This window comes from Galleria mellonella, unplaced genomic scaffold (assembly GCF_026898425.1).
Source record: "Galleria mellonella isolate WM207_F2 unplaced genomic scaffold, CSIRO_AGI_GalMel_v1 utg905, whole genome shotgun sequence".
Taxonomy (NCBI): domain Eukaryota; kingdom Metazoa; phylum Arthropoda; class Insecta; order Lepidoptera; family Pyralidae; genus Galleria; species Galleria mellonella.
The window spans coordinates 729721-753522 of NW_026442174.1; the positions used below are offsets into that span (position 1 = coordinate 729721).

The 23802-nt window shown below is 35.9% G+C and overlaps 2 protein-coding genes across 3 annotated transcripts; both read left to right on the forward strand.

Moving 5' to 3' along the window:
• Nucleotides 1–464: 464 nt before the first annotated feature.
• On the forward strand, nt 465–7849 carry LOC113510771 (A-kinase anchor protein 17A). Of its 2 annotated transcripts, XM_052902501.1 has the most exons (9): nt 465–671; nt 967–1781; nt 2169–2376; nt 2858–3008; nt 3223–3378; nt 4435–4512; nt 5923–6088; nt 6848–7078; nt 7561–7849. In XM_052902501.1, exons 2-9 carry the CDS (start codon nt 1015–1017, stop codon nt 7811–7813), a joined length of 2010 nt encoding a protein of 669 aa, XP_052758461.1. In that variant the 5' UTR covers nt 465–671; nt 967–1014; the 3' UTR covers nt 7814–7849. The 2 variants fall into 2 exon arrangements, with proteins under 2 accessions (XP_052758461.1, XP_052758460.1); XM_052902500.1 differs by having other exon boundaries at nt 465–1781.
• A 3487-nt stretch (nt 7850–11336) lies between these two features.
• LOC113520178 (chymotrypsin BII-like) lies at nt 11337–23279 on the forward strand. The gene is made up of 8 exons (XM_052902498.1): nt 11337–11472; nt 14661–14682; nt 15224–15371; nt 16087–16244; nt 17955–18041; nt 18482–18576; nt 21092–21170; nt 23054–23279. The coding sequence occupies exons 1-8, from the start codon at nt 11425–11427 to the stop codon at nt 23158–23160; spliced, it is 744 nt and encodes a 247-aa protein (XP_052758458.1). The 5' UTR covers nt 11337–11424; the 3' UTR covers nt 23161–23279.
• The last annotated feature ends 523 nt before the right edge of the window (nt 23280–23802 follow it).

Consider the following 23802-nt stretch of genomic DNA (forward strand, 5'->3'; position numbering starts at 1 on the left):
ACTGAAATGCTTACGGATGCCTCTTTTAATTTTACATATTCATTTTCTATACACTAGCCTGTTATGAATTAAGAAAAATAACAACTGATGATTCGTAATATAATTTTTACTAATTATATTTACATAAGAAGTAATGAGGCAACCATATGATTTACAGTTTCTATTTTATCATTCCTTCTATGTAATTCCTTGTTCTTAGGTTCTTAGCATTTTCTGTACATTAGCCTGCTATGAATTGACAAAAATAGCAACTGATGGTGTCATCTTTTGTCCTATTTTTCCTAATTATATTTGCATAAGAAAAAAAAAGGCAATTATATGATTTACAGTTTTTATTTTATCATTTCTTCTATGTAATTTCTTGTTCTTAGCATTGAACATATTATTTTTGTCAGTTCATCAATTTGACTTTCAAATGGTAGCTGTCAGTCAATTTCGATTTGCATTGTCACTAGTACAGTACTGTCAGCTGACTGATTTAACTGTCATGTATAAAAACATGGCGATCACCATTTTTTAATTTTTTTTTCTTTCGGTGTTTTTTAAAAATTATTCAGTGAAAACGTCGAGAATACAGTGTTATAAAATATACCGAACATAAAAAAATAAACTATATTTCTTATATACGTGAAGCAGAATTGCAATGGGAGCTGACATTGAACAATGCTTTGGTCATTTCATTAATCTATTTAATTGTTTTAATTTCATTGTAATTTTTCGTCTACTGTTAGGAGTTAGCGTTGTTTTTCATTTTTAGTATATTTTAGCTAATCTATTACATTAGGTATTCTCTAGGGATTAGTTTTAAGTAATAGGTTTTCATTTCATGTATTTTTAGATTTAATGCTTTAATTATTAGCTAAGATGAATATTCAAGTGTGTAGGGACACCTCAGACGCTGTGGCGCTATATTTGCCTCAGCGTTTGTATTTAAAGTCATTCGCAAAGCTAAACATTTCTGTCCAGCTCCCTTCTCACAAGGTACACAACAAATCAATTTCCAATTGGGAATTGATGGAGAAATTTCGCAAGATGATCCTACCTGATGGATTCTCAATACTGAAAGTGTCGAAGCACAGTTCTGAAGTGATAAGGTTTGATGCTGAATTGGAAAATAGAAGCAAATTAGAACGAGTAATGTCGCGGCTTGATGATCGTGTCATCCAATTAAATGATTACCCTGAACCCTTAAAGGTTAGGGTATCAGAGGCAAAATCTGATTTCCCAAGCAGACATTCTTGGGATTCTTTCTTCCGTGACTCAACTGATATGGATGAGATGAAGCCTGGTGAAAGACCAGATACAATTCACATAGAGAATTTGCCTATACGTTGGTTTGTGCACGAAAAGGAACTTGACGATGATGCCCCTCCATCAGAAAGTATATTCAGAAAGGTTTTTGAGAAGTTCGGGTCTGTCCGACAAGTTGATGTACCAGTTGCGGATCCATTCAGGATGCAGATGAAATCTACAATGAGGGGTACAACCACATCTGCACAGGATGCTGCATTGTATTTTGATGGCTATGTGCAGTTCAGTGAATATGTTGGCTTTGTTCGGTGCATGGACGCGTTACGAGGGCGGAAATTACTACGAAAGCGTGATGACATTGCTGAGTGGTGTGGTATAAGAGTAGATTTTGATAAGACCAAGCATATGACAGATGCGGCTGTGAAGAGAAGAGCAATAGTCCGTGAGAGGCTTCTAGCACGGCAGCAGAGCAAGGAAGAAGAGGAGAGAAAAGAGAGAGAGAAGATTAATAAGAGACAAGCTAAGGAAAGGTAGGTTTATTTTATTTTTTTATATAATAGTAATAAATATTACTGGACATGTAACATACTGCTATTGAGTCCCAAACAATGCGGAGCTTGTACTATGGATACTAGATAATTGGTAGACAGCTCAATATTTTTTTTTCATTAAATAATATATGTATTACACATAAAAAACACCCAAACTAATGCCAAGAAAAATAAATACGAATGTTTGTATTGTGTAGGGAGAGAACATGGTACGAACAAGAAGGTAAAGTATGTTAAATTGCTAGATCACAAGGGTCATCATGGGTCTTATATGTATATTAAAATCCTACTTTAAATTATGACTCATTGTCACCATATGTTATTAGGAGGAATAACTACCTAATGTGTATTATTATTTATTCACAGACTGAAGGCTGAGCAAGCAGAACAAGAGAAATTACAGAAAATGAGAGAAAGAGAAGAGAGAAGAAAAAAGAAGCAATTGGCCAAATTGATGCAGAGAGATGATGTGGATGTGAATGGAAAAGTGGTTGAGGAGCATCGGAAATTGTTGAAAGCACAGAAAAAACTGCAGGCCATAAGGTTGCTTGAAGAACTCTTTATGAGAATAGAAGTGAGACTTTTTTATTTATTTAACTAATTTAAGGTTTTTTTTATACCACTGTGGTGGTATAAATAAGCAGTAATAATGGTAAATGGTTACGGTAGCCTATGAATGCTTGCCATACCAGGGGTCATATGTTTGTACATGTACATAACACTGTACCTGTGTGTATCTTACACATGGTAGACATAACACTTAAAAGCATTCTCTACCAGTCAACCATTTGGCAAACACATGGTCCATGGTGGTATATTAAAATAAAAGAAAGACTAATAAAAATACATGCTATCTAAACCTTATTAATATTATAGATGTGAAACTGAATTGGTTTGTGATTTAACTTGGTACACCATTTAGTAGTGGTTGGATTCATTGGTTATTTTTTAATTTTTTTTTCTAAAATAGTGGGCAAAAAGTCGTCAGTTTAAGTATACATACTTTAGAATGATTATTAAATTTTTTTTTTAAATCCTTTTGTTTCCATCTACAGCTTCGGCCTGAGTTACAACGTAATGGCAAAGTGCATCATTACCACGCGTCCATGCAGCGAATAGAGCGCGCCCGATTCGTGGAGAGCTTCAAACGAAAGCAAGAGGATCTGGTTGATTCTATGCGCAATCAGTTTAAGCATGCATTAGATGGTAATTAAGTATTCCTTGATAAGGTAGTTAGAGAAATTTATTAATTTTTTTTAAGGGTTAATATTTTTTTTATACACATCAGGTGGGCCGTCAGCTTGTTTGCCATTCTAAGTTGTATAAAAAAAATTAATCATCATCATCACTGTCATTATAATATTATTTAAATAAAGATAAAAAAAATATAGTACATAAAAATGTTTTTTTTGTATTACAGGTCGCGTAGTTATAAGGACTGCCCTTGAAACGAAAAAACACGTAAAGGCTTCCTCAGTAAGTTCCATATCCTCCGATGAGGAGGTCGGTCCCAAAAGAGTAAAGACTGAGCGTTTGACCACGCCTGAAAGGGAAATGGAGTATAATAAAGTTACAGGTGAATAATAAATATTGTCAGCCGTCATTATAATTATCGTCATCAAATGATCACGTCATTTCAAATAATCTTATATATAAAATTCTCGTGTCACGGTGTTTGTTACCAAACTCCTCCGAAACGGCTTTACCGATTTTTATGAAATTTTGTGTGCGTATTGGGTAGGTCTGAGAATCGGTCAACATCTATTTTTCATACCCCTCAATGATAAGGGTGACCCTCCTCATAAATTTTTTTTTGACTTGTTGTATTATACATATATTTTTTGTTCTATTTAAATTGTTTATAAATTTCCTTTTTTATAAAAAACTACAATTGTTAATTTTTTTTAAAAAAGGTTCATTTTGAACAATTATCATAATAGTCCACTGCTGAACATAAGCCTCCCCCATAAGGGGAATTTTGCCAGTAGGTGCTACGCTTGGCAGGCAAGTTGGCAACTGTAGTTAGCTTTTGGTGATGTTTTAAGAATGACGTTGCTGCTGCTGCCTCGCCCTCCCTTATTCGCCTCTTATGACACCCACGGGAACGGAAGGGGTGGCCCATTCTACGGCGAGACCGCACGACATTAGTATGCGTGCGAATAAATTAAAACAAACTGTAGCGGAATTAAATAGTTATAATCAACTAACTAGTGATATGGACTTACGCTAAATAATACCTAATTTAGTAAAATATTTGAAAAACTTGAATTAAATTCTAATTTTTATAGGAATTGCCGTGTGGTCCCAGCATGGAATAAGCCGGGTTCCTTTCATGTTGGTGTCGTAAGAGGCGACTAAGGGAGGGCGAGGGGTGAACAGCAGTGGCCCTCTTAAAATATCTCCAAAGGGTAACTACGGTTGCCGGGAGGATTTGCCAGTAGTTACAGACAATCCGTCTGCCAATGGTGGTAACTACTGGCAAATCCTCCCAAAGGGAGGTTTATGTTCAACAGTGGACAGTTAAAGGCTGATATGATGAAGATGATGGTCAGGATACCTTCTATCTGACGGTAAAGGAGAAATATCAATAAATATAATTTTTAATATGATTATATTATTTGTATTGTTCCAGGAATGTACGGCATCCCGCCCTACGGTTTTGGGTACCCATTCCCAGCAGTGCCGCCTGGGTATCCTTATCCCCCGCAAAGTATGAGTATCATTGCATATTCAAATTTTACTAAACGCTTTTTATTTTTCCCTCAAAACAATGATATTTTGTTTATTGAGAAGCAAATTGTCCAATCTCTTAGAAGTGCACTATTCACTGATCTGAAATCAATGGCGAGGCCTTCAAATTACACGAATCGCTCTTGTAGCATAGTTCTTTATAGAACTTGTTCACTTATTTTATTATTAACATTAAAGTTGTTACACTGAACATACAGACAACATAACCTTCAAGAAAAGGGGGGGAAGGGATTGTTAGCAATGGAGTTTGAGAGTCCCATTGCTAGCAATATGGCCCCATCAGGTCAACCTCCGCGTGGTTCTTCCTGAAAACCATCGTGAACAATTCTCGTTGAATTCATCACGATGGGCTAACTGACCTGTTCCTGACCTCAAAAAAACTCGTTTTTTCCTAGAAAAATAAACAATTTATATTGCTAAGAAATAACCCTCTCAAACGAAAAGAAAAACGTCAAACCTCATATAAACCTATTTTAGCTATTGCACTGTTTTGTCTCGTTCTTTTACGCTAAATTCCTAATTTGAAAGAAAGTGTCAAAACATTTGTAGAAGTTTAGTTGTTTTTAATAAGGGGGTAAAAATAAAGTTCTCGAAGAAAAACGAGCTAAAAAGCTTGCTATAAATAAACTAAGCTGTACTAGTACCAACGGTTATTCTATATTACGCAGTACAAGTTATGTATACACCTATTATTGAATATGTAATGCCTTAGGTACAGATAATAAATTTTTCGAGAATTTTAATTTTCTATTTTCTAGTATATGGTAAAAATTTTAGTATTATAAAAATGTTTTCTAGAAATAAAGTTTTTTTTTTTCAGATCCTATTATTGAATACTAATATTAGTTTTAAGGAATGAGTTATGTTATTTATTATATTGTATATTAGTCGAACGCATTTCGTGTAATTTGAATTCTTTGATTCGGATATTAAACGTCGAACTAGTTAGTAGGCGCTCACTTTGACCGCTGACTAAATATTGGTGTTTATGCAGCCCTAAAAAATAATAGTTTTTTTTTAGTGACGAAAGCTCAGACAATATGCATCTGGAATAATTTAGATTTTGAATTCTTCAATATCAAGTAAAATCTGGGTAAATATCCATTTTATCCCCCTTAGACAAGTGGCAAATGCATTTATTGATAGAATCGTTGTTGCTACCGCGTGTCACCGTCCGGTATTAAGTCCGCCAAATGTACATTAAAGTTTAAATAAACAAATAAATATCTATTGACAGATTCGTTTGAAACTCATGTAAAAGGGCCGGAGAGTTCATATATCTGTCGTGGGAACATTCTAGATGCTTACTGATTGAGCCTAAAGATGTTAGTAAGGTAATATTAATTGGTCGTGTGCTGTCCGGCCGCAGCGTCGATGTACTACCCGGTGCGCGGCGCGTACTACCCGCCGCCGGCCGAGCCGGGCTACGCGCGGCGGGCCGCGGGCCGGGGCGGCGCGGGGCGCGGGCGGGGCCGCGGCCGCGGCTGCCGCATGCCCTACTTCGACGGGCCCGACGCCAGCCACCAGTACTACTTGTTAGTATGTCGCCTTTTAATGGGGGAATATGAATCGGTATTTATTTATTCCCCCGCCTATTTATTTATTCATTCTTTATTGTACACAAAAAATTACAACATATATAATTTCTTAACTCTGTAAGAGTTCTCTACCAGTAAACCCTGAGTGGAAAGGAGCATTAATTATTAGCGGGCAGTGTGCGTACAATAATAGAAGGAAACATAGATGTTTCTATTAAAAATAATAAATATGTTGATATATATACAAAGCAATTCATACAATTAAAATCATAATACATACACGGTTGAACATAGGCCTCTTGAGAAGGGGGTTTTGCCAGTAGTTTGTCACGCTTGGCAAGCAGATTGGCAACCGTAGTTTGCGGCTTTTGGTGATGTTCTAAAAGGGACGCTGCTGCCCATTCCTCCACCATGAACTCCCTTAGTTGCTTCTTACGGTACCTATGGGAAAGGAAGGGGTGGCTTATTCTATGCCGGGACCTACACACCTAGCACAAGAAATACAGTAGAATATATAAAATCAAAAGGTTCGTTACTTAATTGTACAGTAGAATAGTATTTGGGATTTTTAAAAAGAATAATTGACTTTTTTTACCGTACATTTAAAAGCCCGCGAATGATCAAGTGGATGACGCAATTTGTTCAATAATTGTGTAATGCCCTGGGTATTGCAGGCGTTCATAGGCTATGGTAATCGATTACTATTAGGGCCGTATGTAAGTTAGCTACCTTAGTGTTATAAAAAAAACTGTTTAGATACTTCAAGAAACTAACTGAGGCGGAGAATCACCACGAGCACGACGACCGCGGGCGGTCGCGGTCGCGATCACGGCGCCGATCATACTCGCGCTCACGGTCGCGCTCGCGGTCGCGGTCGCGCCGTCGCTCGTACACGCGGTCGCGGTCGCGGTCTCGCACGCGGCGGTCACGGAGTCGCCGCTCCAGGAGCCGGAGCAGGCGGTCGCGGTCCAGAAGTCGCAGGTCAAGGTAAACTCATGTTGGTTTTATTAATAAAAAATAGAATGGTAATCCTGCCTGCACTGCGAGAGAAGAATTGTTAGTAATGGGGACATTAATCCTTATTGCTAGCTATATACCCTGTCAGGTCGACCTCCACGCGGTTCTTCCTGGAAACCATCGTGAATATATATTATTAAATTTGTCACGATAGACCAACAGGACCTGTCTTTATCCTCGCCCATCATCCTTCACTGGTGCCACACCAGTGTATAATGATAGCGCGGGCGGAATTACCATTTCATTATCATCTATTAAAAAACATTTGCTTGAACTGTTGGTGTCTACTGAAGGGATACCAGTGACAGTGGTGATAGATGAGGATGAAGTCAGCCCAGTTCGCCCGTCTTTGGCAAACAAAATGGACCTTATGTTTCTGAATAAATAAATAATATTAACTTACATAGACCAAACTTATCGGCTTTGCTAATCAAGACGTTTTTGCATTTCAGATCTCATCACTCGCGGTCAAGGTCACGTAAACGGTCAAAGTCTAGAAGCCGTCGATCCAGAACTAGGTCCAGATCAAAAGGCAGGCACCGCACCCACTCCCCCAAGCAAGACGAGCGGAATGAACAAAATAGCGAGAGAAATGACAAATTAGTATCGCCCAGTAAAGTTAGACCAAGAGAGAGATCCAAGAGTTGGTCGCTACCAAAAGAAGGAGAGGGCAAGTCGTGGTCCAAGAGTCCGAAAGAGAATTGATTTGAATAAATTACAATTACATTTTTAAAAAATGAATCCGGTTGTTTTTTTCTTCAAAAGGGAAATAGTTCTCGATTCGTTTGTATTTTTTTATGTTTGTTACCTCATAAATCTGTTACTTGTAAACCGATTTGGAAAATTCTTTTTTAATTTTTTTTTTATACAATTTACAATGGCAAACAAACTGACGGTCCACTTGATGGAAAGTGGTAACTATCGCCTATAGACATGAGCAGTACCATGGACATAACAGAGTATACTGTTTCGCACATGATACCCCCATGCGTTGCCATTCCTGAGGATTCAGGTGTTATTCCTCTGTACCTTGTAAATTCACGCCATATTTCACCCTTCAAACCGAAACAGCCATGCAAACACAACTGCTTCACGGTGGAAATATGAATGGGACAGGTAGCCAAGCAATCGACTTTTGAAGTCTCACTCTGGTAACTTTTAACTGAAAGGATATACTTACAGATTTATCCCATACAAATTTTCTTAAAAATCAATTCATTAGTTTAGTTTTAACATTAACAACATAATGGGTTTTGCCACATTTTGAGCTTGGTTTTTTTATGTGGAACACATTTTCGTTATGGATATTCGTGACTCTAGATTTTTGTATTTTTATTGTATGGTCCAGTCGGATTTATTGTACGGTATATTAAGTGTATGGGTTTATTCGACAAAGGTTATCGTGCCCGTCAAAAGAAAACTTTCGAACGTTCGTTTTCGTTTACTTAATTCCCTACTACATTAACATAGGGTGGAAAAGTTCTCTAACTAATTACACTTAAATTAAACCGGTAGATTCCACATAAAAATTTTATATCGTTCTAAGTTTTTTTTTTTTTTTATTACCGACTACGATAATTTAAAAATATTTCTTAATAAACTTTTGTTCTGTTTTCTCTCTTTTTTATTATGTTAATGTAGTTTTTTTATTGGGTGATGATGGAATGGTAACCCCGCCCGCGCTATCGGTATACACCGGCGGGGCACCAGTGAAGGATGATAAGTGAGGATGAAGCAGGTCAGTTAGCCCGTCGTGACGAATTCAACAAGAATTGTTCACGATGGTTTCCAGGGAGAATCACGTGGAGGTTGACCCGATAGGTAAAATAGTATATTGCTAACAATGGGGCTGTCAAACTCCATTGCTAACACTACCTTTCTCCCGGAGGATAGGATTCTAATGGGGTTCTAACAGCTCTATTGCTGGTAATATATCCTATCAGGTTGACCACACAGGTTCCCATTAAAACCAACTTGCCTAATTCTTGTGGAATTTGTCACGATGGGTTAACTGATCCGCATTGATCTTCACCTATCAACCCTCACTGGTGCCCCGCCAGTGTATACCAATAGCGCAGGCGGGGTTACCATTCCATTATCATCTATTAAAAAATATAACATATCGTAGACGTAGTATTACGTATTTAGTAGGTATATACTATACCTACAGACATTTTAAGTACGTATTTATAAAAAAAAAAAACGCACAGTAGCTAATTACAAATGTCCAGATAAAATTAATGAGTATTAAAAGTGCTTATGGAAAAACCCGATTAATTGAGACAATCTCAATGCGAAAGCAATGATAAGTAACGTTTTAAGATTTCTACAGCGATATAGGAATAATTGTTGATATCTTAGTGACGTGGGAATGATTCAAGAGGTACTAGAAATATCATTAAATTGCCCAAGAGTTTTCAGCAAGTTTGAATGAGAATCTAAAATCAATCAAGTTCTTTATTCATACCACGTTAAGTAAGTACTTAAGTTAAATAAGTATTTAAGTTTTTTCTTCGCATAAAATTTTATTATCTTAATTTATATTTATATTAGACTTATTTTAATAGATAAATAGATAGATACTCTTTATTGTTTCCTCCAAAAGATTACAATAGTAAACTTATTATAAATAGATACAAACAATTTCAAGAAATGTTCACATTGAGAAAATAATTGGCGGCCATATTGTTTAAAGCGATCTCTTCCAGGCAACCTTTGGATGGAGAGGAGTAGTTAGTTAAAACAGTTTAATCATATTTTAATATAATATTAGTAAGGATAATATTAATTTGTTAATTCATTAACATTTACACAAAATATGTTCACGACTATACTAGTTCCTTTATAGGGTAGTCAGAGGCATTTGGTACTTGCTGTTGCGGGTTGAGTCTAATGACTTGCAGTAACCGCAGCAAACTAGAAATTATAGGGTACGCAGACAAAATACTACAGTCCTAAAGAGTCACAACACATAAGAATCTTTAAGAATGGTAACCTATAATGGGTTTTTTTATGGATGAAAATGATATGGTAGCCCCGCCTGCGCTAACGGGATACGCCGGCGGAGCACCAGTGAAGGGTGATAGATGAGAATGAAAACAGGCCAGTTAGCCCATCATGATAAATTCATCAGGAATTTACCATGATAGTTTCCAGGGGGAACCGCGAGGAGGTCGACCTGGTTGGGTATATTGCTAGCAATGGGATTCTCAGTCTCCATTACTAACAATCCCTTTCCCTCACCTATAATGGGTTTAACAGAGTATTCTGTGGTATTCATGATACTGTACATGTCTGTAGGCTTCGATTTCTATTTTCCAATGGATGGGCCCTCGGCTTTTTTACCATTCTAAGTTTGGTAAAACAAAAATAGCCTTAATTTGTATAACAAAATCTTTTGAAGAGTTACTGTAAGCTGTGACCGCGCTACGACTTAGTCCCTGTAACCTGTATGAAAAGTCCATCATAAATATCACTTAAGAGTATGCCAAAATTTTATCACAGTTGATTGAACTGCAAAAAAGTAAACGCTGCTTCGCCCCGTGACCAGGAATTAACGCATGGGGGGTATCATGGGCGAAACAGTATACTCTGTTATGTCCATGGTACTGCTCATGTCTATAGGCGACGGTTACCACTTTCCATTAGGTGGGCCGTCAGCTTGTTTGCCATTCTAAGTTGTATAAAAAAACAGTAAAGTAGCCCATGCCCATCTTCATATCAAATAAATTGAAGATTGGTCGAGTAGAAGGAAACAAACAAATTCACTATCATATTTTTAAACATTAATTAAGTTATTAATGAATAAATTTTATTAATTAATTATTTTATAAATTAATTAATTAGTTTCTTAAATTTACGAATTAGTTTAATTAATTAATTAATTTTATTAAATTATTACGTATTTTATTTATTTATTAATGACTTTAATTTATAAAATATTCAATGTTACATTTATCAGTATGCTGAAAAGCTGGCTGCTTTTAACACATACTGGCTCGTCTTTTATATAATTTATTACACTATACATATTTACGATATTAATAAGAATAATATGGAATGCTTATTCACGAGTAAATCGTGTACACATAATCTAAATTAATGTGATCCCCTTTACATAATTAAAGACAGGAAATGACGCAATTATCAATGGATTAGACCAGAATCGGTCTAGAAAGCATCCCTGAATTTAATCTGTGCTTATCAAGAGATTATGATATAATTACGGACGAGTAAATCAGCGATAAAGGTATAATTATTGTCGTTGTAATTTAATTAGTTAGTTTAGACATTAGTGTCTCGCTGACCGTTACAATATGAAGGTTTTCGCATTGTTTTTATTGTGCCTCATTGCTGCCGCTCAGGTACGTACCCTTTGAAACAAAATATTTTGCTAATGAAATTCTATTACGTTTTATTAATGAATTTTAATAAACAATAAATTGTACATATGTTTATGTTAATTTTATATTATTTAATAGATATCTACATAACCATACCAGAGAGAGACTTTGTACAAAAGTCGATTGCTTGGGTACCTTTGTCCTATTCGTGTTTCAACCGTGAAGCAGTTGTGTTTGCATGGCTGTGTTTCGGTTTGAAGGGGGAGATATGGCGTGAATTTATTGGGTACAGAGGAATAACACTTGAGTCTTCAGGAATGGCAACGCATGGGGGGTATCATGGGCGAAACAGTATACTCTATTATGTCCATGGTACTGCTTATGTCTGTAGGCGACGCTTATCACTTTCTATCAGGTGGGCCGACAGCTTGTTTGCCATTCTAAGTTGTATAAAAAAAATACATAAAAATAAATATTAATTATTTCCCGTTTAAAAATTAATTAAGCTATCTAAGTCCAAATTAAACAGAGCTTGTACCTTGGACCAAACTAAACAACTTGTACTATGGGTAATAGACAATTGGTAAATCGGTAAAATACAATTATCGTCGTCATATCAGCTTTAAACTGTCCACTGTTGAACATAAGCCTTCCCCTTGGGGGGTTTGCCAGTAGTTACCACGCTTGGTAGGCGGGTTGGCAACCGCGGTTAGGCTTTGGAGATGTTTTAAGAGGGACGCTGCTGTCCATCCCTCGCCCTCCCTTAGTCGCCATTTACGACATCCACGGGAAAGGAAGGAGTGGCTTATTCTATTATATAATATATATAGAAATAATCTACAAGAAAACCTAACGTTTTACAAGTAAAATACGTTCAATATTACAAGTATAGAGTTACTAAAGCTTTGATATCTCTATAAATATAATAATCATGGATTGATTATCAGTTCAAATTAAAAAGTTCCGCCACTATAATTCGTTCGTTTGCTCAATGACAATTGCTATTCCATAATGCATACGCTCATAGCAGTTTTATGGCTATCTCTTTCTACATCTATATTCATCATCGTCATTATATCAGCTGTTATTTGTCCATTGCTAAACATAGCCCGCCACCATGGACTGCCACAGGGAACAGTCCTGAGCCACCTTCATCCACTATAGCATACCATCGCCATAATAATATTTATATGTATCTCTCCAAATCTAAATACATAATACAATACAATTAGGAGGAATTGTTAGTAATGCAGACTACCCAAATCAGAGTTCCATTGCTAGCAATACACTCTGTCAGGTTGACATTCCACTCTCCCTTGGTAGCCAACTTGCTGAACTCCAGGTGTATTCATCACGATAGGTTAACTGACCTGTCTTTTTATTTCCACCATCATCATATCATCATATCATCTCTCACTAGTACCCCGCCAGCGTATATATTTTCTTTTATACCACTGAGGTGGCAAACAAGCATACGGCCCATCTGATGGTAAGCGGTTACCGTAGCACATGAACGCCTGCAATACCAGAGGTATTATGCGCGAGTTGCCGACCCTGAAGAAACCTCTTTACTCCCATTTTGAGGAACCCCATGCTGTAGTCTCTTGGGACTCTGGGGAAAACCTCGTTTTTCCGAGAGTCCCAACCTCGAAGCACAGGCGAAGTAAAAATACCAAATATCCATGTTAACATAATACAATTGTATAATAATACTGAATTAAAAGTTAGGTATTAATTGAATAAAAAGATAAGGCCACCTTGAGATTACACTAAGTTACGTAGGTATCTGATCTACTTTGTAATTGTAATATATCATAATTAGTGCCACAGTATCATGATAATATTCTTTATATAGCAAAATCTAAGTAAATTAATCGATTTGTCTGCTGATATAGTATTGAGCCGTAATGCGGATAGAGTATGTAGGTACATAGGTACTACAGTGAATAACTATTTATCGTCTATTCCAACTGCATTTAATAGAAAAGTTTTTTATTTTTTTTATGCAACTTAGAATGGCAAACAAGCTGACAGCCTACCTGTTGGAAAGTGGTAACCGTCGCCTATAGACATGAGCAGTAATACGTACATGATAGAGTATACTGTTTCGCTCATGATACCCCCTTGCGTTGCTATTCCTGAGGACTCAGGTGTTATTCCTCTGTACCCTGTAAATTCACTGCCATATCCCACCCTTCAAACCGAAACACAGCCATGCAAACACAACTGCTTCACGATAGAAATACGAATGGGACAGAGGTGTCCAAGCTAACGACTTTTGTACAAAGTCTCCCTCTGGTGAATGGTGGTGGTCTTCCATTAAATTGAATTTAATGGAAAGGTAACCAAGTTTTAGTGACATTATTATAAATGAAATTAGTAACAAAATAAAACATTCAATAAAATATTAATTAATTCAATTTTTGATTTAGTATTAATATCTTCTTTTCAATTAAGTGTTCATTCTTGTCGGTTCAACTAATTCATGCATTTTCTTCCCGCCAGCTCTATTCCAAGCTAAGGTCAGTATATAGACCTCTATATACGACATTACACTTAGTGTTTCCTTTTTACATTACAGTTCTAAAAATAATCCATTTCTAGACACATTCTCTTCACTAATATATATATATATATATATATATATATATATATATATATATATATATATATATATATATATATATATATAACATATTTTTGTATTAAACTGGCCGCGTATTCTCGGCATGAAATAGGCCTCCCCTTTTTTACCCGTGGGTATCGTAATAGGCCACTAAGGGAGGGCGAGGGATGGGCATTAGCATCCCTCTTAAAACATCTCCAAAGCCTAACTGCGGTGCCAATCCGCCTGCCAAGCGTGGCAACTACTGGCAACTCCCTCTCCCGCCCAAGGGAGAGGCTTATGTTTAGCAGTGGACAGTTAATGGCTGATATGATGATGATGATATTATTATTAGTTTGTTTACATTTTTATTAAGTTCTATTGAAATAGACTACATAGTGTAGTGTACTTTTACAAATTGAAGATACCTACTTAAAATTTAGAATGTCTATTTATGTTGCATTCAGCATAATGGTAACAGTACCCAAATATCTCTAACGACTCTATTAGGGATTCGAGTGTTCCGATTAGTTGTGAGCATATTTTATTTTTAGTTTTATAGTGACACACGATTAATCTATTATTTATTTTTTTTATTTTCCAGAGCCGTAGCACCGGTTCAAAGGGTAAGTTTAATTTAATGTGTATATTTATGTTCGATGTAATAAAGTCTATCTATTTCATGACGAGGGGTAAAAAGGATTGTTAGTAATGGGGAATAAAAGGTCGACTTCCATGCGGTTCCCCCTAGAAACAATGACTAATTTTTGAATTACTCATGATGGTCTAACTGTCCTGTTTGGAGGGAATAGAATTGTTAGTAATGGGTCTAATTTTCCCCATGTTAGCAAATACCCTATTAAGTCGACCTTCACGCGTTTACCTCTGGAAAAATGATTAATGTTAAATTTGTCACAAAGGGTCAACTGACCGACTTCATCCTCACCTATTATCTCTCACTGGTGTCCTGCCAGTGCATACCGACAGCGTAGCCTGGGTCACTATTTCATTTTTACCCATTAAAAAAAACTGTCCTTTTTTTATGCTCCCCTATTATCACTCATTGGGCCACGCTAGTGTCCAGACGGGGCTAACATTTTAACCCATAAAATAAGTACCGTAAACTAAAATCTACCTGCTGCTAATATTCATATAATGAAATTACAGTTGGCAAGAGCACTCTAGCAGAGGCTGGCCAGAACCCGTCGCTGGTGCACCTACGGATTGCAATCGGAAGCACCGGACTGCTGCAAACTTGTGCCGGCTCGCTCATCAACTCCAGATGGATTCTCACCACTGCCAGCTGCCTCAACAAGTAAGCAAACAATTATGTAACCTTGAAAACCAGTTCTCTTTCGTTATCAATTGCCAGTGATATTTTTATTTATTTATTCTTTATTAATCACATTACAAAAAATGTTTGCAATAGAAGGTGGACTTAATACTATATAGCCTTCTCTCCTAGTCAACCTTTAGCAAAAGGGGGAAAGGGATTGTTAGTAATGGGTCTAATTGATCCATTGCTAGCAATACACCTTATCAGGTCGACATCCACGCGGTTCCCCCTGGAAACCGTCGTGGTTATTTCTAGTGGAATTCGTCACGACGGGCTAACTGACTTGCCTTTTCAACCTCACCTGTCATCCCTCACTGGTGCCCCGTCAGCGTATCTCGATAGCGCAGGCATGGTTCCATTATCACCCATTAAAAAAAAAAACAATAAACAAACCAAAAAACCCATTAAAACAGAAATGTAATAATGCGGTACAGACGTATCAATATGAATTTACATAATACATACAATGGAGAACTACTGCACATTATGATTATGTAAATATATGGCAATACGAATCCTGTTTCCTACAGGTCAGGCTCAGCCTAGTGTAGGAATCAATGATAAATTCTGTGCAAAACTTATACAAACATACTTTGTTAGATAAATACATATTTATCTTAAAATAAATGAAATATGGATTGACTATTTCACTTGAAATTATTATCATATATGAAATATTTTATGTATTCACCAGTGTCCGCTTCATCTGGATCCGCTACGGTGCCTTGGAGGTGATCAGCCCCGAGCTAGTGACTGAGTCGAGCACTGTCCGCATCAACCCCAACTACAACGCGCAGACCGGCGAGAACAACCTCGCCCTGATCAGCATCAACAGGAATGTGGAGTCCTCCGGTAAGTCTCATATGTGTTGATTTCCTTATTCAAAAGTAATATAACATATATTTTTGATACTTTTTTAAAAAATAAGAATTGATGTAATTCTTAATTTAAAATAAAGATAAAAACAAAATATTCGTTAAAGTCATAGATTAAGTCATAGCATAATATCCGCCATTCTTTTTCTACGGTTGATATGGTTTAGCTTTTTTCTTTTAATTATTTTTTTTTTTATTAAATTAGGCTTAATAAATCACTTATAAGGTTATCAATGTGTAACAAAAAGGGCAAGTAAACTCGACAAGTTACCATTAAAAAACGAAAAAAAGACGACTCTAACGAGTATTTTATAAGAAGAATGATATTTAGTTTTTTTTTTAAATAAAATAATTAAGGGTAGTATCTGTGGTCCTACAAAATATTTGAAAAATATAATGGACGTACGACGAGTAGGTAATAAACTTAGATTATATAGATAAAATGTTTCCATACAAATGCTTTGCCAAAAGAAGTAAAATTTTTATCCATATGTGTCTGAGAAGGTAAGGAAAGTACCATAATGTACATTTATTACTCAATATATGGGAGAACTTATATAATCTTAAACTTACGAATATATTTGAAAGAATCAGATAAACAGAGCATAATGATTAAAGGTAATAAAAAACGAAATAAAAAATTTAAAAATCTCAAAGTTTTGAAAACATCGTAACCTATATTTTTTGGCATTTAGATATGAGAAAACAAAATTAAATTAAAAATAGAAAATTACAAGAAAATTTAATTAATTATTTTCTTCGGATATTCTACCAAACTGTTTAGCTTGCTTTCGTTAATTACTTCGTAACTGTTTTCAGCACTTTTCTGAATGCCTGGTACCTGTTTCTCGTAGGCACTAATTATAATTAAATTAAATAAGATCGCAGCTAGGCATAATATAAATAAGAACCTAATATAACCAATAAGATAGCATTTATTTGAAAAATAATTTAAATAACGTCGAAAAAGTATGAATAAAATAAAGAGGATTATGATTTACATAATCCTAACATAAAACTCGAAAAATGTCCATAGGACGAGTGAGTAAATAAAACTATAAAAAATGCAAAAATAATTTCCGAGAAATCTAAAAGTTGAGCGACGCTCCGCCAGTAGGACAATTAAAAGTCCGGAAGCAAAATTGGTCCATTAATTAAAAGAGTTGTCGAGAGTTCCGCTTCAGTAGTTTGGTCCGTTCCAGTAATCCGCAGTGGCTAGATGTCTAGATTATATTTTATGAAGTTTTGCGTTTCACGTACAGCGTACCTAAACTGTTCATTTTGGAATTATATCCTTTATGGGACAGACAGGGAGAGCAAACGACAAATATCAAAGTCACATTGTTAATTCTTAACTATTGAATTTCTTTCATATATATATATATATATATATATATATATATATATATATATATATATATATATATATATATATATATATATATATATATATATATATATGTATATACATCTATATATTATATATTTTTTTATTTTGATTTTTTTTTATTGTTTAGATTTTTATTTGAAAGATATTTACTTACAGATTTATTACTTACACATACAGATTATTTACTTACAGATTGGTGAAACAAAAAACGGCCTAATCGTTAATCAATCTCTTCCAACCTTTGGGTAGAGGACATTAAGAAAAAAGGCAGTTTTTGATTGGTTCTCTTTTTTTTAGACAACATCGCGCCCGTCAGTCTTGCCGATGCTGATGGCGAGTTGCCTGAAGCTGCCAACTTCTGCGCTTACGGTCAGGAAGGCGAAGGTCAGTACAGTAATTATATAATCGGTCATTTAATTAATTGACCAGCTGATTTTTAACACTGTCATCTTTTATGCACTATCTTTATCCTGTGAAATAAATTAAAAGGAGAATTAGAAAGTATTAAAGGCAAAATAAGAGAGAATAGAAGGTAAAAAAAGTATCTAAAATTCAATTATTTTATGGTATGCATTGTTTGTTTCTCGCCGTGTGTGTCCTGGCATAGAATGGGCTATCCCTTCCTTTCCCATGGGTGTCATAAGAGCCGACTAAGGAAGGGCGAGGGTTGGGCAGCAGCGTCCCCCTTAAAACATCTCTAAAAGCCTAACTGCGGTTGCCAACTCTACCTGACAACTACTGGTAAAACTCCCCTTATGGAAAAGTCTTATGTCCAGCAGTGGACAGTTAACGGCTGAAATAATAATAATAATTGTTTGTTTCAGCCCCTGGTGAGAGATTGAGCTGCATCAACGTAGATCTGTCGGTCGGTGAAGACGGATCCATCGTCGCCGACAGCGAGGATGGAGAGGCCTCTCGTGTAAGTATTTCTGTAACTTAGTATCTATGCAATTCAGAATGGCATACAAGCTGCCGGCTCACCAGATAGAAAGTGATAACCGTCTTGCTTAGATCCAAACGGATTATGTCCGAACGGACATCACAAAATACGAGTACATTCTAACGCCTATAGTTTTAACTTTATACCACTGAGGTGGCAAACAAGCACATAGCCCACCTGATGGTAAGCGGTTACCGTAGGCTATGAATGCCTGTAATATCAGGGGCATTACGCACTTTTAGTCGACCCAGAAGAAACCTCTTTATTCCTTTTTTGAAGAACCCCATGCTGTAGTCTCTTGGACGTGGTAGTATGGTAGTTACTGCGCATTGCTATTCCTAAAGATTAAGGTGTTAAGAATCCACACTTTGAAATTTTACTGTCATGCTCCAGTCTTCAAAACGAAACAGTCATGTAGACAATTTTTTTAAAAAGTCTTTCTTTTATGTATTTTTTTTAGCAATTACAATATCCGTCTTTATGGAGGGAAAGGGATTGTTAGTAATGAGGTCAAATAGCCCCATTGCTAGCAGTATACCCTCTCAGGTCGACCTCCACGCGGTTCCCCCTGGAAACCATCATGGTTAATTCTTGTCGAATTCATCATGGTGGACCAACTGACCCGCATTCATTTTCACCTATCATCTTCCACTGGTGCCTCGACGGTGTATACCAATAGCGCGGACGGGGTTGCCATTCCATTATCATTTATTAAAAAAAAAAAATTCCGTCTTTCATCAGATCACGTCAGATCCTTTATGGGGCAGTTAGAGGAAACTGTGATAAAAAAACAAAGACTTATATCTATATATTTGTACAGGAAAACCAGGGCCACATTATGACAAGTAGAAATAGTCCAAGATTACAAACTAAGTCACTAATAGGTCCTCACATCATCATTATCATATCAGCCCTTAACAGTCCACTGCTGAACATAAGCCTCCCTCGTGGGGGGTTTTGGCAGTAGTTGCCACGCTTGACAAGCGGATTGGCAACCACAGGTTTTAGATAAATTTTAAGAGAGACGTTGCTGCCCATCTCTTGCATTCCCTTAGTCGCCACTTACGACACCCACGGGAAAGGAAGTGGTGGCTTATTCTATGCCGGGACCACACGGCCAGGTTCTCACAAACAGTAACAAAATAGCAGTGCAACAAAAGCAGGAATAAACAAAAAAAAAAACAAATGAATGAACGAACAAAAAAAAATTATCATTCTTTTTATTTATACTTTATTGTACACACAAAAATTACATAGTTAAAGTCTATATTAAATGAAGATGTACAACAGACGAGCTTAACTCTGTAGGAGTTCTCTTCTAGCAAACTCTGAGTGGAAAGGAGCATTAATTACCAGCGGGCAGTGTGCTGTACGCATAAGAAGTGGAAACAGTATAGCACTAGTACTCACTTATTATTAAAAAAAAAAGAAATAAAAACTCAATGCACACAGATACTTGATTAAATTCATACATACATGTCTTGCTTCATCCACTTTCAAAATCTATTCATGCATGATGCACTTAGGTTCTATAAAGACTTAGCATTTATTTTAGCCAATCTGTCAACCACAAAGTTATATAAAATATTTCACAACTAGGAAATCTACTCTTAATAGAAATTGACTGCTATAGTTTACGATTTTGTGCAATTATGGTGCGTGAATGCAATGAGCAAATAATGTTGCGTTCACGCCATTCAGATATCTTACGTTGAAACTGGTTTTAGTTCTAATATTCAGTATTTAAAACGAAAGATTTTTTCTTATAGGTGATAATGAAATGGTAATCCAGCCTGCTGTATACTGGCGGGGTATCAGTGAGAGATGATAGGTGAGGATGAAGTAGGTCAGTTAGCCCATCGTGATGATGAATTCGTCACAGTGGGCTAATTAACCTACTTCATATACCTATTCTTTATTGTACACAAACGGTTATTAAAATGTAAAAACAAAATAATAGTGCACTAAGGCGAGCTTATTTCCAATAGAGATTTCTTCCAGCAAACCCAATATGAGAAAAATGACAGTTCATTAGTAGTTACAGTCATACATGTGTACCAATCGACTTAAATGTTGTAGTTAAAAATAAATAAATAAAATGTCTTTACAATTGAAAAGACCAATAGGTATAAATAAATGAAGATGATGATTCTATTTTTACTTTGCGATGTCATTTTCGGCTATGCTGTTATTCTGTAGTGTCATCACTACATAGTATAAAACAAAGCCGCTTCCCGTCTGTCCCTATGTATGCTTAGATCTTTAAAACTATACAACAGATTTTGATGCGGTTTTTTTTTAAATAAATAGAGTGATTCAAGAGGATGGTTTATATGTATAATACATGCATAATATAATAGAGAAACACTTATAATTTTATAGGTTTCTAATGTGATGTAAGGTAATGGCACCCGTGCGAAGCCGGGGCGGATCGCTAGTGTAATAATAATGATTAAATATAATGATTAAATATAATAATGATTTTTGTACACAGTTCGACATCGGAGCTCCTCTTATCGTGGACGGCGTGCAGTACGGTATCCTCGTAAGCTCCGAAGGTGACGGTGCTGGTAGTGAGTACCTATTTATCGTTTTTTATAATCTTTTAAACCTTGTGCAAATTTACGAATCTGCAGTTTTTTCAAATTTGACATTTCTTTAAAAATCTACATTTTGCGTTATGCTACTTATTGTGGCTTATTTTCAAATTTCTATCTCTAACGATTAAAGGAATCGAGTAGCTCGATTCTCCATATTTTTGTGATCTACCCAAAGTAAACTTACTTAGCACATTTTTATAGTATTTTCTGTAATAAACACTTTTTATGAAATTTGCAATAATTATTTTATCAATTTTTCAATCCTAATTTAGTTATTTTACATGAATGATTGCTATAACGTTGTTATTTAAACTGAAGTTCTCTCCAAAACACGTGATTTATACCTTGGTATATTTTCGAAAGTGGCATTTTCGTTAGTTTGCCAGATATTAAAATAAATGATTTTCTTTGGCAACTTACGAAACTGCCACTTTCGTAGATTTGCTGTTGTATAACTCAATACCTGGGAACTCTCATGTATGAAGGTGCAAAGTAACGAATATGCATTTATTTCTGATACTTGTAATATAGTAATAATTAATTAAGCGCATTCAATAAAAAAACAGGATTTTAAAACTAAAATGTTAGCATGATCTTTTTCAGTAGTCTTCTATCAAAAGTTATTTGCATTCTAATGTTTCAAAACGTTCCCCTGTAAAATGTATCTATTTCAGTTTCGTAAGTTTACCATAAAGGTGACGATATATAGAATTCCCCAGACATAAAACTAATTTAGGCTTGCATACTCCTGCCCCTGTCTCGTGGTTAATCCATACGTACAATTTCTATAACGAGTCCCTAAATTTTGATATATTTCACGACCAACCCAAGTCATTTAGGAATAAAATTTTAAAAATTCTTCCATAATGCTTACCATAATTTCCATAACTAATAATTCTGATTTTGTGTACACTATTGTAATACCCGAGGGAAACTTTGTACGAAAGTCGATTGCTTGGGTACCTCTGTTCCATTCGTGTTTTTACCGTGAAGTAGTTGTGTTTCGGTTTGAACGGTGCGTGCGATATTGCGTGAATTTATAGGGTACAGAGGAATAATATTTGAGTCCTCAGGAATGGCAACGCATGGGGGGTATCATGGGCGAAACAGTATACTCTGTTATGTCCATGGTGCTGCTCATGTGTATAGGCGACGGTTACCACTTTCCATCAGGTGGGCCGTCAGCTTGTTTGCCATTCTAAGTTGTATATAAAAAAAAAAACTATTGTAATAATTATATGTTTTAAGTATTCTTATATTATCACTTGTATTTTTTCTATAGCTTTGTTGGTGTCAGTTTTATTAATATGTAATCGACGCCTTAAGAAAATGTTGTATACATCTGTAATTGGTGAAAATGCAAGATGCAAGCCTTGTATATCAATTAAAATCTATCTCTGTATTTACACTGTTGATGTACCTTTTAAAATAAATAAATAGAAATACTAACTTTTACTCGCGATTTCGGCTGCGTGATCAGGAAATATAGTACATAATAGGTTTTATACGCGATATAAATAGAACATAAACGGCCGTATCTTTTGATTGCATCGATTTAGAAGCTTGATTTTTTCATTGTTTCAAAAGATTGCAGAATTGGGTATACGAGATTAATTTCAACTTGATACCTCCACGCGTTCCTTAGAGAAAGGGTCTTGACTGACGGACGGACAGACAACGGAGTGTCCTATAAGGGTTCCGTTTTTTCCTTCGGAGGAACGGAACCCTAAAAATGCTATAAAAACATAATATGACATATAGGTTTCTCGAATATGAAAATTAAGTTGCTCAAGATGACCAAAAAGGCACTATGAACTTAGCATCTCTCTCTTAAAGCCTACATGTTTATTTCGCAGCGTTCCTGAACCTGGCCAGCTACAGAGACTGGATCGCAACTGAGACTGGTGGGCTCAGCTTTCACGAGCAGGACGAAGGTCTAGCTGTCAAATTTGTCGACAATTAAGGGCTGGTGGATGCACGCAACGACTGCACTGTGTTGTATTAACGTCGTGTTGTAATATGAAAAAGAATTTCAAACAGTAATGTAATATGTTGATTTAATAATAAAAATTGAAATTAAAACCTGTGTTTATTTACCCATCCATCTATATAATATCCAGAGGGAGATTTTGTACAAAAGTCGATTGCTTGGGTACCTCTGTCCCATTTGTGTTTCTACCGTGAAGCAGTTGTGTTTGCATGGCTGTCTTTCGATTTGAAGGGTGGGATATGGTGTGAATTTACTGGGTACAGAGGAATAACACCTGAGTCCTCAGGAATGGCAACGCATGGGGGTATCATGGGCGAAACAGTATACTCTGTTATGTCCATGGTACTGCTCATGTCTATTGGCGACGGTTACCACTTTCCATCAGGTGGGCCTTCAGCTTGTTTGCCATTCTACGTTGTATAAAAAAAATTAACCCTTTAATTTTTAAATCCTCGAGTTTAACTCTCATCGGTATATTCGAAATTCATCGGCCAACAAATCGGTGTGTTTTGCAACGATTGCAGTAGTTGTTTTAATTTAAACGAGTAAAATGCATTTGTGATATAATGCACTTTTATTATATTTTAATAAATAAAACTGAGAATTTTATAGTTC